The sequence below is a fragment of the Capra hircus genome, chromosome 18, assembly GCF_001704415.2.
Source record: "Capra hircus breed San Clemente chromosome 18, ASM170441v1, whole genome shotgun sequence".
Taxonomy (NCBI): Eukaryota; Metazoa; Chordata; class Mammalia; order Artiodactyla; family Bovidae; genus Capra; species Capra hircus.
The window spans coordinates 57,075,237-57,098,965 of NC_030825.1; the positions used below are offsets into that span (position 1 = coordinate 57,075,237).

The 23,729-nt window shown below is 54.6% G+C and overlaps 3 protein-coding genes across 6 annotated transcripts; all 3 read left to right on the top strand.

The window, feature by feature from the left end:
* BCL2L12 (BCL2 like 12) lies at nucleotides 58–7,040 on the top strand. 2 transcript variants are annotated; one of them, XM_005692729.3, is made up of 7 exons: nucleotides 58–162; nucleotides 829–943; nucleotides 1,158–1,300; nucleotides 3,224–3,310; nucleotides 3,397–3,488; nucleotides 4,671–4,949; nucleotides 6,806–7,040. In XM_005692729.3, exons 2-7 carry the CDS (start codon nucleotides 837–839, stop codon nucleotides 6,854–6,856), a joined length of 759 nt encoding a protein of 252 aa, XP_005692786.1. In that variant the 5' UTR covers nucleotides 58–162; nucleotides 829–836; the 3' UTR covers nucleotides 6,857–7,040. The 2 variants fall into 2 exon arrangements, with proteins under 2 accessions (XP_005692786.1, XP_005692785.1); XM_005692728.3 differs by lacking the exon at nucleotides 58–162 and adding an exon at nucleotides 195–280.
* PRMT1 (protein arginine methyltransferase 1) lies at nucleotides 11,205–21,213 on the top strand. 3 transcript variants are annotated; one of them, XM_018062800.1, is made up of 12 exons: nucleotides 11,304–11,364; nucleotides 13,569–13,626; nucleotides 13,821–13,934; nucleotides 14,159–14,260; nucleotides 15,015–15,170; nucleotides 15,314–15,377; nucleotides 17,123–17,265; nucleotides 18,013–18,100; nucleotides 18,189–18,304; nucleotides 18,938–19,088; nucleotides 19,386–19,507; nucleotides 20,911–21,213. In XM_018062800.1, exons 3-12 carry the CDS (start codon nucleotides 13,932–13,934, stop codon nucleotides 20,992–20,994), a joined length of 1,029 nt encoding a protein of 342 aa, XP_017918289.1. In that variant the 5' UTR covers nucleotides 11,304–11,364; nucleotides 13,569–13,626; nucleotides 13,821–13,931; the 3' UTR covers nucleotides 20,995–21,213. The 3 variants fall into 3 exon arrangements, with proteins under 3 accessions (XP_017918287.1, XP_017918288.1, XP_017918289.1); XM_018062798.1 differs by lacking the exon at nucleotides 13,821–13,934 and having other exon boundaries at nucleotides 11,205–11,364; nucleotides 13,569–13,622; XM_018062799.1 differs by lacking the exons at nucleotides 13,569–13,626; nucleotides 13,821–13,934 and having other exon boundaries at nucleotides 11,205–11,364.
* On the top strand, nucleotides 21,319–23,335 carry ADM5 (adrenomedullin 5 (putative)). The gene is made up of 2 exons (XM_018062801.1): nucleotides 21,319–22,673; nucleotides 22,879–23,335. Exons 1-2 carry the CDS (start codon nucleotides 22,603–22,605, stop codon nucleotides 23,129–23,131), a joined length of 324 nt encoding a protein of 107 aa, XP_017918290.1. The 5' UTR covers nucleotides 21,319–22,602; the 3' UTR covers nucleotides 23,132–23,335.

Sequence of the window (23,729 nt, forward strand, 5' to 3'; positions counted from 1 at the left end):
AGTCACAAGCAAATTAGGCGGGACCCAGCGCTCCGCCCCTCTTACGTGGGGGCCCTCACCAACCCGAACCAGTGCGCAGGCGCGGGAAAGTTGTCCTAAGAAAGGAAAGTTTATACAAGTTCAGAGGAGGAGGAGGTGGCTGCGGCCGGGGCCCAGGACCAGGTGAGCGGGACATCAGCGAGAGCTTGGAGAGGAGGAAAGAAGAGGGAGCCGGGATCCGGGAGCGGGCAACTCAGTCCTCCTCCGACATCCAAGCGTCTTCAGTCTCCCAAATTCTAGCGTGAGTCAGAGAGTAGAACTACACATCCCAGCAGGCTGCGCGGCGAACCAGTAACGGACCGAGGGGAATGTTTGCTGCGACGCCTGCTGGGATTGGTAGTTCTTAATCCTCTACGGATTTCAGTCTCTTGGCATCTTCCTTCAGAATCCAGAAGTCGGAGCCCTAGGGCCCCTTCCTCAGGGGTCTGAGGCCACAGCCCCAACCCTAACCCTTCTCTCTTAGACTCAGGAGTTAAGACCCCCAGCCCTCTTCTCCAAAAATTCAAGCGCTCCGGCCCCAGACCCCTCCTCCCTAGACCAAGAATCAGAATCCCCAGACGTCTCCTCTCTCAGGATCAAGGTGTCTTTGTCCTCATTCCTCTTCTCTCTCTAGAGACAAGGATAGGGGCCCCCAGACCCCAAAACTCCCACAAAAGACCTGGGATCCCCTTCCCTCTTTGGGGATTCATTAGTCCTGGCTCCATCCTCATTCGGGGACTAGGAATTTGGGCTCCAGCCTTCACTTCTCTTTGAACCCTGGAGCCCATCCTCCATTTCCTTCTCTCACAGGTGCCCCCATGGCGGGCTCGGAAGAGCTGGGGCTCCGGGAGGACATGCTGAGGGTCCTAGCTGCCTTCCTTAGGCGGGGTGAGGCTGTGGGGTCTCCCATTCCGACCCCACCCAGGTAAGAGGAGTTGCCCTCCTTCCTCTGGGAGCTGCATTTGGGATGGACCCCTCTCCAACTCTTGCTCCTGGACTCAGTCTGTCTCCTTCCCCACCTCTTTATATCTCATTCTACTCCTTGTCCTGGGGGTTGCAGGGAAGGTCTCTCAGTAGGAGGACAAAGGGACTGCTTGCGAAGAGCTTCTGGGATCACTCTCTGAGGTCCCCTTCCCCAGGAGCCCTGCCCAGGAGGAGCCAACAGACTTCCTGAGCCGCCTTCGAAGATGTCTTCCCTGCTCCCTGGGGCGAGGAGCCGTTCCCCCTGAGTCCCCTCGGCCTTGCTCCCTGCCACTCCGGCCCTGCTATGGTTCAGAGCCTGGTAAGACATTTCCTTCAATCATCCAAGAACTGGCATGGTCAGCAGCTTTGATTCTTAAAGCATAGAGAGGATAAGGAACTAGTTCATGATCACCCCTCGACACCCAACTGGATTGCTATCTGTCAGTTCTGTGAACTGCTTTAGGACAGCTTTTGGTCCCTCTCTATTATCTCTCTCTTTCCACACGTGCTTCCTTGCCCCTAAACTTTTGTAGCCACCAGTACCCCCAGTACTGGATGTAGAAAAGGCAGAGGAACCAGAGATCAAATTGTCAACATCCATTGGATGATAGAAAAAGCAAGAGAATTCCAGAAAAAATCTACTTCTACTTCATTGACTATGCTAAAACCTTTGACTGTGTAGATCACAACAAACTGGAAAATTCTTAAAGAGATGGGACTACCAGACCACCTTACTTGCCTCCTGAGAAATCTGTATGCAGGTCAAGAAGCAACAGTTAGAACCAGACATGGAACCACAAACTTGTTCCAAATTGGGAAAGGATTATGTCAAGGCTGTATGTTGTCACCCTGCTTATTTAATTTATATGCAGAGTACATCAGGTGAAATGCCAAGCTGGATGAAACTGGAATCATGATTGCTGGGAGAAATATCAGTAAGGTCAAAAGTGCAGATGACACTATCCCTTATGGCAGAAAGTGAAGAGAAGCTAAAGAGCCTCTCAGCGAAAGTGAAAGAGAAGACTGAAAAAGCTAACTTAAAACTCAACACTCAAAATACTAAGATCATGGCAAATAGATGGGGAAACAACAGAAACTGTGCAGACTTTATTTTTCTGGGCTCCAAAATCACTGCAGATGGTGACTGCAGCCATGAAATAAAAAGACACTTGCTTCTTGGAAGAAATGCTGTGACCAACCTAGGCCACATATTAAAAAGCAGAGACGTTACGTTGCCAACAAAGGTCCATCTAGTCAAAGCTATGGTTTTTCCAGTAGTCATGTACGGATGTGAGAGTTGGACCATAAAGAAAGCTGAGCACTGAAGAACTGGTGTTTTTGAACTGTGGTGTTGGAGAAGACTCTTGAGAAGAGTCCCTTGGACTGCAAGGAGGTCAAACCAGTCAATCCTAAAGGAATCAGTCCTGAATTTTCCTTGGAAGGATTGATGATGAAGCTAAAGCTTCAATACTTTGGTCACCTGATGTGAAGAACTGACTCGTTTGAAAAGACCCTGATGCTGGGAAAGACTGAAGGCGGGAGGAGAAGGGGATGACAGAGGATGAGATGGTTGGATGGCATCACTGACTCTATGGACATGAGTTTGAGCAAGCTCTGGGAGTTGGTGATGGACAGGGAGGCCTGGTGTGCTGCAGTCCATGGTATCGCAAAGAGTTGAACACGACTGACTGACTGGACTGAACTAAACTGTACCCCCAGTAGGGAGGCAGGAGACCTGATTTTCGGTAACAATTGCCTGGCTGTTTTGGTTACATGAATCCTTTTCTCCAGTAGCAAAGTAGGAATGAAGAGGGGTGGGAATTGGACTTGATCAAGAGTGATAGGTAGGTTTTTTCTCATACATGAGCCTGGATAGACTAGTAATGGCTACTGGAGGGGCTTTGTTGAAGAGGATTTCATAGCTGGGGAGAAGAGTTCTGTGATGAGTTGCCTGAAAAGAACAAGGGATAGAATGGGATACTAAGGGTCATTAACCTGGCGTGTGCCATGTGTTTGCCTTCCTTAGATAGGATAATCTTCAAGGTCCAAACACACTTAAGTCCAGCTTGGGGAAGAGTACAAGGGGTTTTTTAATCAGGTTTGCTCATTGGTCTTCAGTTTACCCCACTCTGAAGTAGAAATCATTGCTACCTGGCAAGATGATTGGGAGGAGAGAACACCCAAGTTCCCAATGTTGGGTCCAAAGTTCCCAAAGACTCATCATTGGCTCTTTTCATTCCAGGCCCTGCTACCCCAGATTTCTATGCCCTGGTGGCCCAGCGGCTGGAACAGCTGGTCCAAGAGCAACTGAGATCCCCACCTAGTCCAGGTGAGGTGCAGAGGGACGCTGGAGAAAGATGCAGGTAGAAGGGTCACCAGGGTTCTGCCCCCAGCCAAATTCTCTTCTGCCTCCAGAATTACAGGGTCCCGCACCCACAGAGAAGGAAGCCCTGCTGCGAAAACTGGTGGCCTTGCTGGAAGAGGAGGCAGAAGTCATCAACCAGAAGGTGATGGGTGGTCTGTTCCCCCTTTAGCTAGGATAGGAATTGCAGCATGGTTCCACACTGGGACCTGAAGCTGGATCTGCATTCTCACTGGATGGTCGGACAGGGAACAGTGGGACAAGGCTTCAGTGAAAGAGTGAGTGAAGGGTAAGCCAGGGCAATACCTTAAATTACTGCCTTTCATTGATCGCTAGAGGGGAGTGGCTTATAGGCAAAGGACTATGGCCACCAGAAACACCTTCTAAGAAAGAGATTGGGACCAGGTGAGGAAGTAAGGGAATGTATGGTGTGGGAAAGGGTGGGAGGTGTGGTTTGAAGCTGCTGATGCTGTTTAGTTGCTAAGTCGTGTCTGACTCTTTGCAACCCAATGGACTGTAACCCAAAGTCAGCTATTTAAAATCTGAAGACCTGATTGACTATATAGGGCTATGACTTAGAATGTAGGAGAAATGGACTGCCAGAGGGAGTGTGGCTTGTGGCTCTGTCCTGGAATCTAGTTGGCTCAGGAGCTTGGGCAAAGTGTATGGTCTTATTCATTGCATGGTAGAAGGCAAGGTTGCTGTAGACACTGGCTTGGCCTCTGGGTCTCTGGGAAGCCCACAGAAGTGTCGCTAGAATATTAGCAAGCTGCTGCTAAGTCACTTCAGTCGTGTTCGACTCTGTGCACCCCATAGATGGCAGCCCACCAGGCTCCCCCGTCCCTGGGATTCTCCAGGTAAGAACACTGGAGTGGGTTGCCATTTCCTTCTCCAATGCATGAAAGTGCAAAGTGAAAGTGAAGTCGCTCAGTCGTGTACGACTCTTAGCGACCCCATGGACTGCAGCCTTCCAGGCTCCTCCATCCATGGGATTTTCCAGGCAAGAGTACTGCAGTGGGGTGCCATTGCCTTCTCCATTAGCAAGCTAGAACACAGCTAGTATAGGGCTTGGCCCTGATTGGCTATTGGGGCCTTGGCAGGGGCGTGGCTTGGCTTTGCCAGTTTTCGGCCATCTTTCTGGTAGTAGCTTGGCTGAGACCTTATAGTCTAGTTTGTGATTGGGGGATGTGCTGTATAGGGGCGTGGCCTAGGGCGCCACTTATACATAGAACTCACTTGAAGCCACGCCTCCGAGCTTCCTATTGGCTAGCTACGAGGGTGTGACTGAGGCTTACTTACCCTAGCTCTTCCCCTCCCTGTCCTACAGCTGGCTGCAGACCCAGTCTTGCAGCGCAAACTGGCGCGCCTCTCAGCCAGTTCCTTCAGCCGCCTAGTGGAGCTCTTCTCTAGCAGAGAGATCAGCCCTCGCCCAAGTCAAGCATTACCGTGCCCTGGGCCTCCGCCACCTTCCCCGGAACCCCTGGCCCGCCTGGCCCTGGCTATGGAACTGAGTCGGCGCGTGGCTGGGCTGGGGGGCACGTTGGCCGGACTCAGTGTAGAGCATGTGCGCAGCTTCGCGCCCTGGATCCAGGCCCACGGGGGCTGGGTGAGCCGCCAAAGCCTCTCTGGGCTTCTCTTTACCTAATTGTCGTTGTATGTGTGTGTATTGGGGGTGGGGTGGGGGGACGGGGGTGGGGTCTTAACCTTCCTTTCAGGCATCACGGGACCCCGCTTCCACCGTTTGTCCGTTCTGTGTTTATTGAGCACCTACTGTACACCAGGCACTGTCTTGATAACTGCAGATGCCCTATGCAGCTTTAACCACTCTGGTATACACAAAAAGTTATGTCAGAAACAAATTTCCTCATCTGTAAAGGCAGGAGAACTCTTAATACCTACCTCAAAGGGTTATTGTGAGGATTAAAATGGAATCATCCTTGTAGGTACTTGGTCTTTGTGGGATGACTGACTGTGCAGCGCTGCCAGCAGGAATGCCTTTTCCCCAATATCCCCCTTCCCTGCTTCCTCTGCCCACTTGCTCAGGTATCACCCCCAGTGAGGCCTTCCTTGGTCTTCATTTAAAGTCGCAGTGACCCCCACACCCTCCCACCTTAACATGCTTGCTCACTGCTTTAAATCCAGCGCTGGGCTCAGAGCTGGATGGGGCTCCTGTGTACGGACTAAATGACCTTTGGCTGCTGTCCCCGTCTCCTTGAACATCAATTTCTGGCTGCTCAATGGACACCATCTCATTTACCAGCCTCATCACTGCCAGGCTGTCATTGCTTCACGGACTGGCAGAAGCTGGCTAGGTGTGTTTGAGGAGCAGAAAGGCAGCCAGTAGGGCTGGAGCAGGGTGGGTGAGGGGGAGAGGATGGGAGATGAAAGCAGGAGAGGCGGCCAGATCGTGCAAGTCTTTAGGCCTTGTGATCATGCTTAAGAACTTGCACACAGAGTGAGCCAGGAGTTGTAGGAGGGCTCTTTGTATAGGAGGGATGCAAGCTGACTTGGGTGGTCACGGGCGCCCTCTGGCGGCCGTATGGGGACTAATGTAGGGTGCAAGGGCGGAAATGGGGAGCCCCAGGGGGGTGCCAGCGCTGGTCCAGGGAGGAGATGAGGGTGTATCAGACCAGGGTCGGGGCAGTGGAGAATTCTGGATTTAATTTGGAAATAAGCCTGACAGATTTTGCTCACGGAGTGGATGGGGAGACCGAATGGGAGACAAGAGTCGCGGATGATGCCGAAGATGCCGACCTGAGCAGCTACAGAGTACATCTGATGTCCCCTGAGACCGGGAGGAGCAGAGTGGAGGGGAAGGTGGGGGGCAGGTTTGGGGAGGAGTTAGAGGTGATCGGAGGTGGTTCAGTTAAGAGAGAGAGACCCTTCAGACCTCAATGCAAGATGATGATGGAACAGTAGATATTAGGGTCCAGAGCTCAGTGCAGAAGCTGGTTTAGTAGTAAGAACATTTTATTCTTTAAGGAATGATAACAGGCAAGCTTGGCCAGGTACTCAGGCAAGGCCTTTAGTGGAATGATCCCATCTATACCCCTCAACCACCTTATAGGATTCTATTATTATCCTAGTTTTATGGATGCTGAGGGAAAGTCCTTTATTCAGGGTGGGGAATTGGAATTAGGACTTTAATGCAAAGTCAGGGCTCTTTACTGTTAAAGCCCCAGGACTCTGTTCCCCTTCCTTCAGTCTCTCTCCCCCAACTGTGTGGCTCTGCCTCTCCCACCCACCCCCAGGACCGTTTCCACCCACCCTGGGTCTCTGATCCTTTCTTGGGGTCTCCATCCCTCACCTCTCATCCCTGTCTGCCTCTCTCTGGGTCTCTGTCCCCTTCCCCTCTCTGGTTCCTTGCCTTCCCAATCTCTGCTCTCACTGGGCCAGTGTGGACACCGCTGTGAGTAGAGGACGCCTCTCCACTCACGGGGATCCACCACTTTTCCCTTCCAGGAGGGCATCTTGGCAGTTTCACCTGTGGATTTGAACTTACCCTTGGACTGAGCTCTCCCTCAGAAGTTGCTGTAAGATCAGACCTCATGTCCCTGCACCCTCTTTCCAAGCCTTCCTATTCCACTCAGGGCTGTGGGGTGGTGCCTGCCCTCTATTTTTTTGCCAAAAAAAAAAAAAAAACCAAACACAAAAAACCTGTTTAAAATGTTTTCACATTAAAAACTTTTTCAAGTCTTATGTGTTCTTTCTATCAAAAACTAAAGGACTAAGTAGAGGAGATTTGGTTCAGGGACCTCTCTAGTTTATAAATTGGGAAAAGAACCAATTCATTCCTTCTGGAAATATTCATTTCGGGCACCTACAAACCCCTGTCACCTGAACAGCTATCTCCAGAACAAAGCTGTGCTCTTCCTTCACGGGGCATCCAGAACGCCATCCGCGTCTCATTTTTCTCTTCACACCACTCCTTCTGAGCCTTTTTTGCTGGTTTCTCCTCATTTACCTGTCTACCAGAGGTTGTCACCTTCTTAGGGCTATCACCGCCTTCACTGAATAATGTCTGTAAATGCCTAAAATGAAAAGTACAGGATTACAAAGGAAGCCAAGTACAGTCAAGCCTCCATATTCACAGATTCCGTATTTTCAAATTCACCTACTCTTGAACACTTATCTGTAGTCCCCAAACGAATACTCACGTGCCTTTGCACTCACTGGTAGGCGTGCACGTGCTCAGAGCAGTAAACAGTCGGACTGACCCAGTGGGCACCTTTCAGCTCAGGTCGGGCGAGGCAAGGCTGCCTTCCTGTTGCAGCTCTCACACTGTGTACAAACATCCTTTCCACAGTCTATATTCAGTGCCACATTTTTCACGTTTCTGTGCTATTTGTGGTGATTCCGCTGTCCCAAAGGGCCCCAAAGCATAGCCGGAAGGTCCTAGCGAGCATTCCTAAGTGAAGGAAGGCTGCCATGAACCACAATTCAATGCAGTCTGTCGTAGATCATTTTTGTTACTGTTGGCTGCAAGACCAATGTGAATAGGCCCACTATACATTAAATAACGCGTCTACAAACAGAAAATACACAGAAAACCTGATTACATTTTGATGGGTTGATGAAAGTGTTGTGACAAGACACTTGTGGCAACCTGACCCTGTATCTCCCCTGGGATCAGGGTGGAACAGGGTGTTCACCAGTTCCGTGTTTGTGATGACTTTGTGGGATGTAACTAGCGCAAATAGGGATCGAGTGTGGAAATAAAGCTTTCAAGATTAATATAAAAATTAGTGGTATAATAATAGACATGCCTCCTCATTAATTAAAAACACCTAGGGTGGGTCTCTTAACCATGATTTCTAAGTAGAGCAGGAATGACATTTGGAGATGGGTCAGTTATGGTCGCATGACAGATCACATGCGTTTAGCAGCTCACGAGAACGCATTTAATAATCGCAGTTTCTGTGTGTCAGGGGCATGGGCGCAGCTTCGCCGGGCGCTTGGCTCCGGGTGTGACTATGCTGCTATCAAGGTCTCAGCTTGTCTCACCTGAGGCTGGGGGCCTCTTGCTAGCACTTGTTTTAGCAGAGTCATTGCGGCCTCATAGAGACACCTGACTCTTCATTTTGACTCAGGTCTGCTAACCACCTTTCTAATCACATGAACTCCCCCGTGATCTTGTCCATTTCGTGGTCTGCGACCTAATGCAGCACTGGCCAATAGAAATATAACATGAGCCATATGTGTTATTTAGAATATAATAGTAGCCCCAAGAAAGTGAAGTAAAAAAGTTCAATTAATTTTAACCATAATTTTTATTTACCCCATTTATCCAAAATAGAATCATTTCAGCATGTAATCAATATTAAAAATACAAAGGAAGTATTACAGATTCTTTTTTTACGTAAAGTCTTCAGAATCTGGTGTGCGTTTTATAGCCATAGCATATCTCAGCTGACACTTGTCATGGGCCTTTACTCAGTAGTCACATGTGGCTGCCATCTTGGAGAATGAAGAACCTGATACTTGATGGCTCCCCCAGTTTTGCTTCCAGCCCAGACCGCCCCCCTGTACTCTCTGTGGTGTGGAATTTGCTCAGTTGTATCTGACTCTTTGCGACCCTATGGACTGTACCCTGCCAGGCTCCTCTGTTATGGAATCCCCCAGGCAAGAATACTGGAGTGGGTTGCCATTCCCTTCTCTAGGGGATCTTCCCTATCCAGGGATCAAACCCTGGGTCTCCTGCATTACAAGGAGACCCTTTACCATCTGAGCCACCAGGGAAGCCCCTGTACTCTATACCCAGTGACATTAGTTTATTCCTGAATATTGTAGAGAGAATGTGTTATAATTTTTCCTTCTTTATAGCAACACAAGAGCAAAAGTAATTGATTGGGTTAATTGGAAATCAGAAGAAAAAAAAAAAGATAAGACACAAAAACCCTGCTGGAACATTTGGAGAAATAGAAAAGAAAAAAAAATTCCACACAACATACAATGTAAGGGTCAAGATGTGGGTTCAGATAAAGTCTCTGCTTTTCAACAGACAACATTAAGAAAAGGAAAAGACAGGTCACAGATTGGGAGAAAAATGTAAGGTCAGTATATCTAAAAGAGACCTGTATCTAGACTCTATAAAGAACGTTTACAATTGGTGAATAAGAAAACAACTCTGTTTGCAAAAATACACAAAAGACTTGAGCAGACACTTGACAAAAGAAAATACACAAATGGGGGAACTTCCGGGGTGGTGGAGTGGTTAAGGACCCGCCTTCCAATGCAGGAGGTGTGAGTTCCACCCCTGGTTGGGAATCTTGCAGCAACTACTGAGCCTTCATGCTCTGGAACCTGTGCACAATAACTAAAACCCGAAGCAGCCAAATTTAAAAAAAAAAAAAATTTTTTTTTAAAGAAAGAAAACATGCAAATGGCCGATAAGCACACGAAAACACGAAAAGGTGCTGAACAACATTGGCTGTCAGGGCAATAATGCAAGTCACAACCAGGAGATAATCTCTTCCTACACAGGAGAGTCGTTAAAATTATAGACTGATTTTATCAAGTGCTGGAGGGGATGTGGAGCACCTAGAACTCTCACGCATCACTGATGGAAATGCAAATTGGTAGAATACCATAGGAAACTTTGGGGCAGTTTCTTATCAAGTTAAACATACACCTAGCATAGGATGCGCAAGCATGTCCTCCTAGCTTGACCCAAGAGAATTGAAAGTGTACATCTACAGAAAGGTCGGGACACGATGGTTTATGGCCTCTTTATTCATAACAGCCCTAATCTGGAAACCACCCACATGTCCACCAAGAGGAAAATGTGATCCAGCAATACAATGGAATACTCCTCAGCAATAAAAAGCGTTGGACAATCGTTATATGAGACATGAACGAATCTTGAAAACATTATGCTGAGAAAAACAAGACAGGCACAAAAGAGCACATACTTTTATCGGAAAATTTAGCAGCTGAAAAGATACACTATAGTAACGAAACACAGTGATTGTTTCTGGGGTTGGGTGGGAGGGCGATGTTGAAAGGGTCGTGAAGGAACTTTCTAGGGTGATGGGATACATTCCCCAAGTAGCAGTTACCTTCATTCAACAAGTAACTTTTTCTACAGGTCGAGGGAAGCTACCTGGAGGAGGTGGCGACTGAGTTATGCCGGGACTGACTCATGAAGGCCAGAAGGGGGTGGGTGTTCCAGCATGGGTAGGACTTGGCAAAGGCCAAGTGCTTGAGTGGGGTCACTGGGTTTTAAAAACTTGTAACAATTAAGTAGAGGGCTAAAGATTAAACACCTCGACGCCTGAGTCCCATTTCTGACTTGATTCAGGATCACGGATAAGACCTCTTTGAGCCTCTCACTGCTTCAGTTTTCCATCAGGAAAATGGGCACAAGCTCCCTTATTTCCCCTTGGATTCCCTACAAGCTGGGAGAAGCCACAGAGTGAACGGTGAGTGATAGTTTGTTTGAGCCAATCTCTGGAGCCTAAAGGCTGCTTTCCTTTTTCGTGGGCCAATCGTCACGTTCTCCTTGAGGCCAGCAGCTTGGCGGAGGCAGGCCGAAAGCCTCATGACGTCACATTGTTAATAAACCAATAGCAGCTACTAAGAGGCGGGTACTTTTGGTGATAGTTCTATTTCAAGATGTCCGCTTAGCGCAGGGTCCGCCGGGAAGCTTTGAGGCGGTACGGGAGAAGGGGCGGGAACTCCCAGTAGATTCTGCCCAATCGTCAGTCACGCTTCTTGCGATAGACGGGCAGTCTTTCCCATCCCCGTCGACTTAAGGGGGCGGGGTTCGGCACTCCAGAGAAGGCGGGCACCTCAGCTTTGATGGGTGTCTCCTTCGCCCAATGGCTAAATGGTATTTCCAGACGGGTCACCTCCGCTGCCAATGAGATCTCCTGGCGAGGTGACGGTGGGCGGGCCGTAGACCCTCCGGTATAAGGCGGTCCCGGGGGAGTGCGGAGAAAGGGGGGGGGTCTCGGCGGCCGGAGGAGGAGTAGACGCGGGTGAAGATGGCGGCAGCCGAAGCCGCGAACTGCATCATGGAGGTGAGCGCCAGGAGCGCCACCGGGGGCGGGGGGAGGTTTGGAAGTCGGTGTTTTACGCCTCCGCCGTGGGGAAGGGGCTCTGAGTCGCCGGATTGGGGTTGAAGGCCCCCGGCCGTACGGAGGGGGGCGCCGCGTGCTCCGTATCCGAGGATACCGTTTGAACTGCGGGTTCCCTAGCTTTCGGGGGCCTGAGGCGCCACGCCGAGCCGAGGGCCTACTGCCCCCTCCCACGTGGAGGAGGGCTGGGGGCGCTTCCGGCCTGGCCCCCACGTGGCCGCGGCACGGTGGGTGGGGAGGGGGTGTGCCGTGCCCGCTGGCCCGGCGGGTTCCACGTGCGGGACAAAGGCCCCGCCCCCGGCCGGGGAGGGGCGCCCCGGGGGGGGGCGGAGAGGAGGCTCGGACCCTCCCTCCGAGGCCCCCTACCCTCCTCCCCGGGGATCGTGACGGGCACCTCGGGGTGGGGACCTCCGTGCAGTAATGAGGCTCTTGGGAGGGGCAGTGTGCCTCGACCCTTAACAAACCCTTTCCTGGGACCAGGGCATCTGCTTAGGCATCGGTCCAGGTTTCGTGCGCTCTTGCGTTGAGATTGGAGGAAGACGAAGAATTGGTTCCCTCTGGGACCCCTCCTACCCTCCAGTTTCCTGTCTCTGGATTCTCCCCCTCTTTGGGAGCTGGGGGGATGGGGCATGCCCCTGTGACCTCCCTCTGGTCGATGGTGGGGCATCGAGCGGAAGATCTTTCCCGATTAGGCGCTGTGCACCCCCTTGTGGCCATTTCTGGGTGTGTGGGAGGGACATCTTTTTCATGGGGCGTGTCTCCAAGCCCCCCTCCCTGTCGAAGCCCTCCCGGGCGAGGGGAGAGAGAATCTGTCCTGGGAAGGGCTGTGAGGTAGTGGAGGCAGCGGATTTACCCCCTTCTGGCCCTTCCTCTCCCTGGGGTATTTGTGAAGGTGGGAGTTGACCTCCTCCTCCCTGAACCCCTGTTTGAGGGTCCTGAACCTGCTTGCGTGAAATGGTGTCCCGTGAGGTGTGAATCTCTTGCAGTTATGTGGGGCTTGCCATGATGCTGTGTCTCAAGCGCTCTGGGGGCATGTCTGGCGGTGATGTCGGTGGTGTAGAGAAATGGGCCCTCAGGGGAAGTCCCCTCGCCCGCCGTCTTTCTGTATCCGCGTCGTTCACTGGCTTAGGGAGGATGGAGGTAGGGCTTGGAGCCCAGGGGTTATGTCTGTGATTTCACGCTTCTTGGCGCCCGGAGAGTGCTTGCATCTGGAAGAGCTGTAATCTGTTGGGCCCTCCGTACTCTCACCTCTTAGCTTGTAGCAGTCTCAGGAATGGGAGATGAGGTTCCAAGATGCATACCTTGGGGGGCAGCCCCAGGGGTCACTCCAGTGACTCCCCCTTGGCTCTCTGCTAGACGAGGGCCTTCTTGGCTGGAGGAAATATCTTCCTAAGAGGTGGATCCAGGACTCGGCCCCTCCCCTGGGGAGTTTCTGGGCCTGAGATGGTGGTTCGAACGGGGAGTAGATGGGCTTGGGGGTCCAGGGTCTGGCCTCCTCCGTGGGACTCTGCCCTCCTGCGCAGAGGGTCATAATCAGGAGATTGGCACTCCCTTGTTTTGTTTGGGACTCCCTGAGTCCCAGGCAGGAGCTAGCAGCCCACATGCCAGCTCTGGTGGGGGTGCCCGTGTGCCACACCTCCTTTCTGGAATCCTCTCAGATGAGAGAGTGCTTTGCAGAGGTGGCAGATGCCCAGTGGGTACACCCTGCCAGTCCCCTTCCCCCAGCTACGAATGGTACCCCAGGATGAGGCTTTGTGTCAGGAAGTGTCATCTAATCTGGGGAGATTAGACGGTGAGGGGGAGTGACAGCTGGCAGTGCCCTTGTGCCCGGCGGGTGCCAGTTCCTCTGGCCTGGATGGGGGAGGCGTGTGTGCTCAGGTGCCTGGCCCAACAGGGGCAGTGTGGGGGCAGGCCACCATCTCTCCAGCCGCAGCTGGGATAGAACCCCCTCCCTGCTCCCCCACATCTCCCCCACTCCTGTTGAAAACAGCCTTGCCTCTTTACTTGTTCCTTCTCCCACCACTGCTCACAAAGGAAAAGCAAAAATGTAGGAAACACCTCCTTGCCCAAGAGCCCGGGTCGCCTGGCCTGGCCCTCCCCTAGCCGCTCCTGGTAGCTAATCCTTTCTCCCTGTTACTCTCTCCTAGAATTTTGTAGCCACCTTGGCTAATGGGATGAGCCTCCAGCCGCCTCTTGAAGAAGTAAATATCCTTTTGTGAGACCCCTTCCCACATACACATTTCCTCACACGTCACGCCCTTTTTAGTGGTCTAACTGATCCCTCTGGCTTCAAACCACTTTACCCTTGGCCCTCGAAACACTTAGTCCAGACTCCGTCCAGGTTTGGGCCCCCACCTGGCCTCTCCCAATACTGTGGCTACTTCCTTAACTCCATTTACAGCCCCCCACCCCACCTTTGTCCTTCCCTGTGTCTGCCCCGCTTCCGCCTTCCTCTCCCCTCCCTTCCCCAGCTGTGGGCTGAGCTAGAGACGGGGGCAGAGACTGGAGAGATGGTAGGCCTGGCTGAGGTATCGGGGGTGCCCTCCTGGATGGTGCTCTGGGGGTGGGGGGGTTCCTGGGAGAGGCAAGACGGCAGGTGGGGGCTGTAGGGTTGCCTTGGTACGGTTTGGGGAGTGGTTCTGTATACTCCAAGGGGGTGTAGACCTGCCTGGAGGCTTCCGAATCTGTGGGGAGCCCCCAGATGTGACCCCATTTGCTCCCATTCACCCCCTCCCAGGTCTCTTGTGGCCAGGCAGAAAGCAGCGAGAAGCCCAACGCTGAGGACATGACGTCCAAAGATTACTACTTTGACTCCTATGCTCACTTCGGCATCCACGAGGTGAGTATGGACAGACAGCTCCTAAGGGTGCCGAATCTTCCGGGGGGTTATGTTGGGGAGGGCTGGAGAGTCATCTCTGACGCATGCGCACTGCCTTCCCTGGCAGCGGGCCACCCCCTCTGCACAGGCAGAGCTCACACTCCGGGTCGCCTCGCGCAGCCGTTGCCTGGGAGACGGGGTTAGCCTGGCGCTCTACCAGTCCTCTCCTGGGAGGCCGCGGTGGGAGCGCGCATGTGCATCTGAGACGTCAGCCCGAGGTCAGGGCCTACCGGTCTTTGCCGCCCTCTAGTGACCGGCAGCGGGACTGTCCCCCAGCGGCTCGAAAGCCTTCTCCACCCCTTTTGCATGTGGTGGAGGCTGAGGTCCCAGAAAGCAGCAGGGATGGGTTGGGAAGATTTTTCTCTTTCCTTTTTATAAAAATTGTTATAAAATATGCATAACAAAATTTACCATTTTCACGTGGGCGGTTTAATGGCTTTGGCTTACTGAGGACTTTTTAAAGGCAAGGCTTTACAGGGGGTTAGACGGCAAGGGTAGAAAATGCCTAAGATGGGATTTTGGTCCATCCAGTCCAATTTCATGTAGGGAAACTGAGGCGTGTGGAAGGGAAATAGCTTGTCCTAAGGGGACTAAAGCAGGTTTGAGCACTGAGTGCCAGTCTTCAAGTTGATCAGCGTGTTGGAGGCCAGGACACCCTGGTTTTCAGCAGGGGACGCCAGTCCCCTCATGATCTCTTTGTTCCCACCCCTGCCAGGAAATGCTGAAAGATGAGGTCCGCACCCTCACATACCGCAACTCCATGTTTCACAACCGGCACCTTTTCAAAGACAAGGTGGTGCTGGACGTGGGCTCAGGCACAGGGATCCTCTGCATGTTTGCCGCCAAGGCTGGGGCCCGCAAGGTCATCGGGGTGAGTGTCCTCGGCGGCCGGCCAGGCCTGGGCCTAGGGACGGAAAGGGGGCCCCTTGGGGCTCAGGGATTGGGTGGAGGGGAGTGGGGGCGGAGGGTGGCACTTGGGGGGGGTCTCACCCTCCCTTCTTCCTGGGCCCCCAGATCGAGTGTTCCAGTATCTCTGATTATGCGGTGAAGATCGTCAAAGCCAACAAGTTAGACCATGGTGAGCCCAGGAAGAGAACGGGGTCTTTGGGGAGGGAGCGGGGGATCCCAGCTTCCCCGGGGCCCCTCGGCAAGGGAATGGAGGCCATGGAAGTCAAATTCAGGCGTTCCTCCCCCCGTGGGCTCTGGGCTGCGGACAGCCCAAAAATCCAGCCTTCTCAGAACCTACCTCCTGACAAGCCATCTTAGAATCTGCATGTCGAAGTCACAAGCTTAGTGCTTCAGTCTTTTATTTAAAAAAAAAACAAAAATTTCAAGAAGCAATCTTGAGTTTTTTCAGTGAGTGATAGAGTCACGTGGTTGGCACATGAGGCCCATAGTAAGAAGTCTCCCACCCGCCTCTCGGCCACTCTTCTCTAAGTGCAGACAGCTCTCTCTCCCAGAGAGGTTCATACCGATGAACAAACGTGTGTGTACGTTTCTGCATTCACGTGCTGGTTTTTGACACAGATAATGTTTCATACATGCCCTTTGTGATTTTCACCTGTGTATTATGTAGTTTAACATCTGATAGGATGTTGAGAGGATCTTGCTTTTTGGTGACTGCCATCCTCTATTTTCACATACACCAGGTCTGTTAACCAAGTTCCTGGTCATGGGCATTTGAGCTTCCAAGACTTTCATCCCCCACTTGTAATGTCATCATCAATCATATATGAACTAATGTTATCTGTGAGGTCAGTTCGTAAAAGTAGGGTTGCATGGATCAAAAGTGGAAGAAAGTTGGGCAGAAGGTGCCACATTGCCCTTCCCACCTGCAAGGTTTGAGGAGCAGAGGACATGGGAACCTGTGGGTTTTTTGATATGAGGGCCCTTGGCATTCTAGAAGCTGAAGGGGGTTTTTTTTTAAAAAAAAGAGAAATTAGTGTAATGAATTCCCAAGTTCCCATCACTGAGCTTTAAATACCTCCTTTTGAAGCAAATTCCAACTATAAATCCTGCCATGTGTGTATCTAATAGATAAGGCTATTTAAAAAAGCATGACCACGGGAATTTCCCGGCAGCCCAGTGGTTAGGACTGCTTTCACTGCTAGGGCACCACTTCAATCCCCCGTCAGGGAACTAAGATCCCACAAGCTACACAGTGCAGCCAGAAAAACAAAACATGACCGTGGCTGTTAGTGGCAAAATCTCTCTCATTTTTTAAAAAAATTTTACTTTGCTGCGTAAGGTCTTAGTTGCAGCGTGTGGGATCTAGTTCCCTGACGAGGGGTTGAACCCCAGTCCCCTATACTGGGAGCATGGACTCTTAGCCACTGGACCACCAGGGAATCCCATGGGCTGACTCCCAGTAGATTTTAGGAAGGGAGCTGCTCTGCCCCGTACAAAACCCTGACCCAGAAGCAGGTCATCTGCAAATGGTTTGGCACCAGGTTCCCCATGAGTGTGCGAGGCGTGACGGGTAAGGGGGTGGCCGCCTTTCCCATTCTGTGTCCTAGAGTGAGGGGCTGTCTGCACCAGGCCCTGGTCCTGCCTGTTAATGGCAAAATCTTAATGTCACCTAATACCTGATTCATGTCAAGTTCTGTTCCTGCCTCAGAAATATCCCGTGATGAATGAATTTTAAAAACTTAAGTTGACAGGGTGTGGCTTCAGCTCACAGAGTTCTTTAAAGATGCCCCAACACAGCCCCCAGCCCTTCCTTGAGAAGACAAGGCTGTCCCGGTGGGGTCCCCAGGCCCCCAGGGGAGGCAGGCAGACGGCTGTCCTCGGGGCTGGTGGCATGTGCCCTTGTCTGCCCCGCAGTGGTGACCATCATCAAGGGGAAGGTGGAGGAGGTGGAGCTCCCGGTGGAGAAGGTGGACATCATCATCAGTGAGTGGATGGGCTACTGCCTCTTCTATGAGTCGATGCTCAACACCGTGCTCTACGCCCGGGACAAGTGGCTGGTGAGGCCCCGGCGGGGCGGGAGCGGCTCGTGCAGGCCGGTGTGGGGGTCCAGGCAGAAAAGGGAAGCTGTGCTCCGTACTTCCCACCACGGGGACTGAGTACAGGGCCTGGAAGACATCTACATGGATGTTAGGAGGCCCACGGGCAAGATGGAGGGGGCCCAGTACCGGAAGCTAGACAGGGACAGGGAGATGGTGCTGGAAAAGAACCACAGCAGGCCAGAGGGGTTAGGAGGGACTGTGGACCCAGGTGCTGTCAGAGCAGGCCTCCCAGGGAGCTGCCCGAGACCTGAACCCTGGACGGGGAGGAGCCACATGGGATCTGAGGGGCAAGGCACACTTAACAGAGGATTTCGGCCAGTGCAAAGGTCCTGGGGCAGCAGCGAGTTCGCTGTGTAGGGAACTTGTAGGGAACCTGCAGCAGAACGAGGATTGGGAAGGAAGTTGGAGGTGGGGGGGGGGGCGGCCTGTGCAGGTCTCATGGGACCTCGTGGATGTGTAAGACTTTGCTTTACTCCTCAGAGGGGCGAGGTTAGGACGAGATCTGACTTAGATGCTCCTCAGAGCCATCAGGCAGCTATCTGGGGAGTAGACTGAGGCTGGGCACCAGTGAGGAAGCCGAGACAGGAGCCCACCTGGGAAGTGCTGAGCTCAGACCAGGGTGGTGTCAGGGGTGGATAAATAAACAAAATGGGGCAACCTTGCCCAGTCCCCCCATCCTTCACGCCCTTGCCCTGCTGCCCGTAGGCACCCGACGGCCTCATCTTCCCAGACCGAGCCACGCTGTACGTGACGGCCATCGAGGACCGGCAGTACAAAGACTACAAGATCCACTGTGAGCTCGCGGCCCGGGGAGCTTACGGGCGGGGGCGGCTGGGTGCCGGCTACCCCTGGGCTCACCCTCCTCCCTGCCTCCTCCCCAGGGTGGGAGAATGTGTACGGCTTCGACATGTCTTGCATCAAAGATGTGGCCATCAAGGAGCCCCTGGTGGATGTGGTGGACCCCAAGCAGCTGGTCACCAATGCCTGCCTCATCAAGGTGAGCGGGTAGGGTGGCTGGAGGTCGCTCAGGGTCAACCCAAGAAGAGCCAGCACCTGGCCCCTGCGTGGGACCATGAATGCTTGCTTGTTTGAGGTCTCGGGAGCTTATATACACACGTGGGATAATACCGACAGCCATCATTTTTTGAGGTTCCCCTTCTCAACCCCCGGTATCAACTCTCACAAGGATACGGGAGGCAGGCCAAACTGGGTGGAGGAGGGAGTTTGTGGATGGAGATCTGTGGTGGGGGGTACAGACGCCCTGACTGGGCAAGCCTCCGTGGCCTGAGCCAGGACCCCCAGTTTTACCCTGAGCAGTCAAAGGATTTTAAGCAGGGCTGTGACGTGATCCCTTTCTAGGCTGTCAGGCTGTCTGGTAAGGGATGTGGGGGGAGAAGGCGGGAGCCAGGGAACCCTGTTAGATGCTGCCACAGCGGAGTGGGGACACTGGCCGAGGCAGGCAGTGGAGAGTGGAAACTGGACGATGCTCCAAGGAGCAGTCCTCCTTCTAGGAGGTCGGCCTGTCAGATTCGGGGTTGGGGTTGGGAGAGCAGGGGATCCAGCAGGGGCCCCCAGGTTTGACCGCTGGCCCGGGGGTCAGGGAAGCGGGCTCACGAGGCTTTTCCCACAGGAGGTGGACATCTACACCGTCAAGGTGGAAGACCTGACCTTCACCTCCCCCTTCTGCCTGCAAGTGAAGCGGAACGACTACGTGCACGCCCTGGTGGCCTACTTCAACATCGAGTTCACCCGCTGCCACAAGAGGACCGGCTTCTCCACCAGTGAGGCGGGGCGCAGGGGCGCGGGCGCGGTGGGCCTGCGACAGGAGTGGCCAGAGGGAGCCCCGGGGCCTGGAGGCTTCTGACAGCAGCTCTGCCAGCCGCCCGAGCGCATGGTGCTCCAGTCTCTGCACCCACAAAAAAGCCCGTCCCAGGCTTGGTCAGAGTGAAGGGTCCGCAGTCACCGCCCAGTCACTGGGCTCTGGAGGGCGAGGGGGTCCCGCGGAGGGAAGGTGGTGGTGGGGAAGGACAGGCGGCGAGGTGGGTGGGCCGGGCTGATGCCGCCCATGCCCACCCCAGGCCCTGAGTCCCCCTACACTCACTGGAAGCAGACAGTGTTCTATATGGAGGACTACCTGACGGTGAAGACGGGCGAGGAGATCTTTGGCACCATTGGCATGCGGCCCAACGCCAAGAACAACGTGAGGCTCTGGGGCAGCTGGCGGGGGGGGCTCGGGCACCTCTGCCTGTTCTGGGGCCCGGGGACCTCTCAGCCCGAAACCTGCCAGCTAGCCCGCTTACCCTCCGTTCTGCACTCATCTGTCTGGCCTGTGCCCCCTACACTCCCATCCTCGGTCTGCCTGTGACCGCAGTTTCATTGAGCACCTGCTGGATACCAAGGGACCCTGGGGACCCAGGCATGATCAGGCTGGACCCCTGCTGTTCAAGTTCTAGACACAGGAGAGTCATGTCAGTGCCAGCTGGTCAGGACTTCTGTGCTCAGGTGGGAAAGGGGCCGGCAGGTATTGGAGATGTGGAGACGGGCCCGCAGGATATCCTGGCCCAGGAGTGGGAGCTAGAAAGGAAAGGAGGGCTGTTTCATCCGCTGAGACGTGGCAGGGAAGCAGGTCTGGGGGAAAGTCAGGAGCTCGGGCATGGATAGGAGGACTCCTGGGTTGGCGGGAGGAAGGTCTGGAAGTTGAGGGACGTGGCCTGGGCTGGAAATGTCAATGGAGAGGCACTGCGTGAGCTTGGATGGAGGGGAGCACCCCACGGTGGCCCCACTTTCTAAGTCAGGGAGGTAAGAGCCAGTTTCAGCAGCTGTTCTCAGCCAGGGATGGTATTGCCCCCCGCCCCCCCATGTCATCATCTGGAGACATTTTGGGTGCCACAGAAGGGGCACGGCTGGCATCTAGTGGACGGGCAGGGGAGCCGCTCCTGTGCAGGGCACAAGATAAGACTTCCTCACAGGAAAAGAGTGGTCTGGTAGCGCAAAGGCTGAGAAAACCCAAACGAGAAACTGAAAGAGACCCAAAGAGGGAGGAGAGAACCAGGAGTGATGTGCAGTGAGGTCCGAGGGGGGCAGCAGTTCTTGAGGTCATTGGTGGCTTTGCCCAGTCTTTCCAGGGGGTGCTGGGGGCCGAGCCACAGGGTGGGCCCCAGGAGGGTTGGCCTCCAGGAAGCTTTGGAGGAGAGGAAGAGAGGGTGGCGGGGTGGGGCCCTGGAGTTTTTTGAGAGGAGGAAGTTTTGCTAGAGAGAGGTTTGCTTCTTGTAAAAGAAGAAAGAAATAACTTTTGCTGATGGGGATGGTTTTGATAAAGGAAATCTTACCATGCAGGAGACAGCAGTTGCCCCTCCCCCCCGTCCCCCCCAAGGCGAGGGATTGGCTGGGTTCCAGGTGGTTTTGAGGATGTCACGTTGGAAACCTCACGGGGAGACAGATGCTGGGTGTGGGAGCAGCAACACGGTGTCTCCAGGGAGGGGGTGTGGACGGTGGGGGCCCTGCGGCACCTCAGGCGGCTGAGCTGTCCTCCCCCTTCCCCCGCTGCCCTCTGTCTCTGCCCGCCCTGTCCCAGCCCCCCTCACGGCCGCACTCTCCCCACAGCGTGACCTGGACTTCACCATCGACCTGGACTTCAAGGGCCAGCTGTGTGAGCTCTCCTGCTCCACTGACTACCGGATGCGCTGAGGCGGCGCCCGGCTTCTCCCACCCCAGCCAGGCTGGCCCTGCAAGGGCCCAGGGGCTGCGGCGTTCTTAGGCGGTTTCGGGGCTCCCCCTTCCTCTCCCTCCCTCCCACAGAAGGGGGTTTTAGGGGCTGGGGGTGGGGGGGGACATCGTGACTGTTTTTCATAACTTATGTTTTTATATGGTTGCATTTACGCCAATAAATCCTCAGCTGGGATGGCAGCTCAGCTTCCTGGGGGACACGGTGGGGTCAGGCTTCTGCCTGCAGGCGTCCAAACTGCCCAGGGCGAAGAGACAGCCTGCTGCCGGCTTCAGGTCTCTGTCACCACTTCTGTGTCTCTGGGTCTTGCCGCCTTTCCCCAGCCTCCCGGATTCCACAGCCTCCACTCTCAATTCCCACCTGGCCTTCAGCTCACTCACAGGGTGGTCTCCATTGGCTCTCAGAGTCTGTTCCCCCCCCCCCCACCCCATCTAATGTCTCCTGTCACCGGGGCCTCTGCCGGGCTGGGGGAGGGCTGGGGTGTGGATTCCCAGCACAGCTGGCCTCTGAGGTTTCCCAGAAGCCCTCTCTCCAGCCTTCCCCCGTCAGACACATTGTTCCTCTTGGGCTGTTTTTTCCTGTCCAGGACCCTCCAAGGCCAAACCAAGGCTGATTGGCAGTGCCCGCTGCCCTGCCCTCTCCACCTGGGGAAACTGAGTCGGGGCAGGGGGCGGGGGTTCAGAGAGTTCTTTGTGGGGGTGGCAGCCTGCTTCCTCCCCCAGCCTGGCTTGGAACTCGGGGTTCCCACCGTCTACCCCACCTTGGAGATGCAGAGACCCCACTGGCCTTCACCGTTTCCAGTGACTGGCTCTCCAGTCTCTGCTGCAGAGTGGTGCCTGTGCCTGCCCACCCTGCCCTTCCCAAGGCCATGTCCCAAAGTCACTGGCCCCCTAGGTCTCAGTCCACACGACCTGGATCACCCTAGACAGAACCCATGACCTTTCCATGGCCTTCCTACAGCTGCGTCAGCACGGCTGAAACGCTTGGCCTGCTGGCCCCCCACACCCATCTGCACACATTCCTCTTCTACCAGGGTGGTGTTAGGGCCCGACTTGAGGTGCCTCAGTTTGCCGTCTGTCCCAATTGTCAGCGCCCCGCGTTGCCCAGCCCCCGCCCTGGAAGTCGCCTGTCCCTTGACATTGCTGTGCCAAAACTCAGCAGAAGAGGGTGAAGTCGTGCCTTGCAGCATCCCCGCCCCCAGTCCTTTCCAGGAAGCCCTAAACTGCGTCGCCACTTGCAGGTGTCAGCTGCCCCGCCCCTCCTCCCTCCTCCTTAAAGGGGTCGCGTCTCCCGGGGCCTCCCAGGGGCATCGACGGCACCGCGGGTCCCGTGAGGTCTCCTTGGTCGTGGTGCGGGAAGTGGGCATCCCGAGTCCTAATCCTGCCCTTCTGGCGTGGTGTGGCTCATTGGGCCTCAGTTTGCACGGTCTGAGAAGTGGGGACGCCCTGATTTCCTGACGCTAAAGCAAGCGCTCAGGGCATTTTCTAGGCCCGGGGAGGGGGCGGGGGCGCACCCCGGAGGAGCCGCTTCGCTCACCGGTTTCTCAAACGCCGGTCCGCCCCACCCCCACGATGACCACCCACATTCTCTTGCTGTTGCTCCTCGCCTCCTCCATCCTGGGGGACCCGGACTCGGCAGGCAGGTGAGAAACGCCGAGGGCAGCGGGGGACGGGGCGGGAGGGAGACCGCGGGGGGTGTGCGCCCTCTCTAGGCCGTTTTCCGCTTCGGTGGAATGGGAAGTTGGCCAGGAAATGGGCCTCGCCTGTTTCGGAGTTCTGGGTACCCCCCGAGCCCCCTTTCTCGGGTGGGGTGTTTGAACCCCGTCTTCTCCCATGCTCCATCCCCAGGCGGCCCCAGCCCCAGGTCTCCCAGCAGCGCGGGCGCCTCTGTTCCCTGGGCACGTGCCAGACCCACCGCCTGCCAGAGATCATATACTGGCTCCGGTCTGCCTCCACCAAGGAGCCCTCAGGGAAGGCTGGCCGCAAGCCTCAGGATCCCCACAGCTACGGGCGCCGCCGGCGGCGCGAGGCCAGAATCCCTCTACGTCTCCAGGACCCCAGCCTGCGGCAAGGCCAGCGCAGTGCCCAGCTCGCTGGGTGATGCTGGGCACATCTCTGCTCGTCCCCTGGCTTCAGTTTACCCATCGTGTATTGGGGCTGTGACCTCAAGTTTCAAGATCCCCTAACTCCACCTCCTGGGCTCTCCCCGCGCTGTGACTGGGCTGGACCCACGTGCACACCGGCCCCAACAGGGACAAAGAATATTAACGTCCAGAGCTGAATAAAACGAGAGTTCCATGTTTCAGTCGGCTTGTCTGTCCCCATTCTGGCCTCCCAATTTGAGTCGGGTCTCTAATACATTCTCCGCTTTATCTAGGCAATTCCCCCCCCCCACCACCACCGGAAGCCCCTCTGATTAACTTGAATCCGACCCGCTGTAGCACCTCCATGCCAACTCAGTGCCTGCAGCCGCATCTCCCGTGGGTGGTTTTGGTGGGTCTACTGGACCCCAAAGCAGTCCCCTCCCTCCCCTGGGTGGTGGGGCTGAGTTTCGCTCCGGCTCCCACGCGCGTGGGCTGAACTCTAAGCTGAGCTTCTTTCCTCGATGAGAAAGGAGAGAAAAGAGACAAAGAGTGGACTCCGGAGCCGAAGAAGCTGGGGTTCGGAGGAGAGGTGCTGCGTAAAACAGGGGAGGCCCA

Bases quoted from the DNA above. Each gene is read 5' to 3' on its own strand.
- PRMT1 (XM_018062798.1), top strand. From the start codon at position 11,329: ATGGCGGCAGCCGAAGCCGCGAACTGCATCATGGAG. The intron at 18,101-18,188 runs GTGAGCTCGCGG...CCTCCTCCCCAG, and splicing joins CAAAGACTACAAGATCCACT to GGTGGGAGAATGTGTACGGC. The intron at 18,305-18,937 runs GTGAGCGGGTAG...CTTTTCCCACAG, and splicing joins CCAATGCCTGCCTCATCAAG to GAGGTGGACATCTACACCGT.
- BCL2L12 (XM_005692729.3), top strand. From the start codon at position 837: ATGGCGGGCTCGGAAGAGCTGGGGCTCCGGGAGGACATGCTGAGGGTC. The intron at 944-1,157 runs GTAAGAGGAGTT...CCCCTTCCCCAG, and splicing joins CCCATTCCGACCCCACCCAG to GAGCCCTGCCCAGGAGGAGC. The intron at 1,301-3,223 runs GTAAGACATTTC...TTTTCATTCCAG, and splicing joins CTGCTATGGTTCAGAGCCTG to GCCCTGCTACCCCAGATTTC.
- ADM5 (XM_018062801.1), top strand. From the start codon at position 22,603: ATGACCACCCACATTCTCTTGCTGTTGCTCCTCGCCTCCTCCATCCTG. The intron at 22,674-22,878 runs GTGAGAAACGCC...CTCCATCCCCAG, and splicing joins GACCCGGACTCGGCAGGCAG to GCGGCCCCAGCCCCAGGTCT.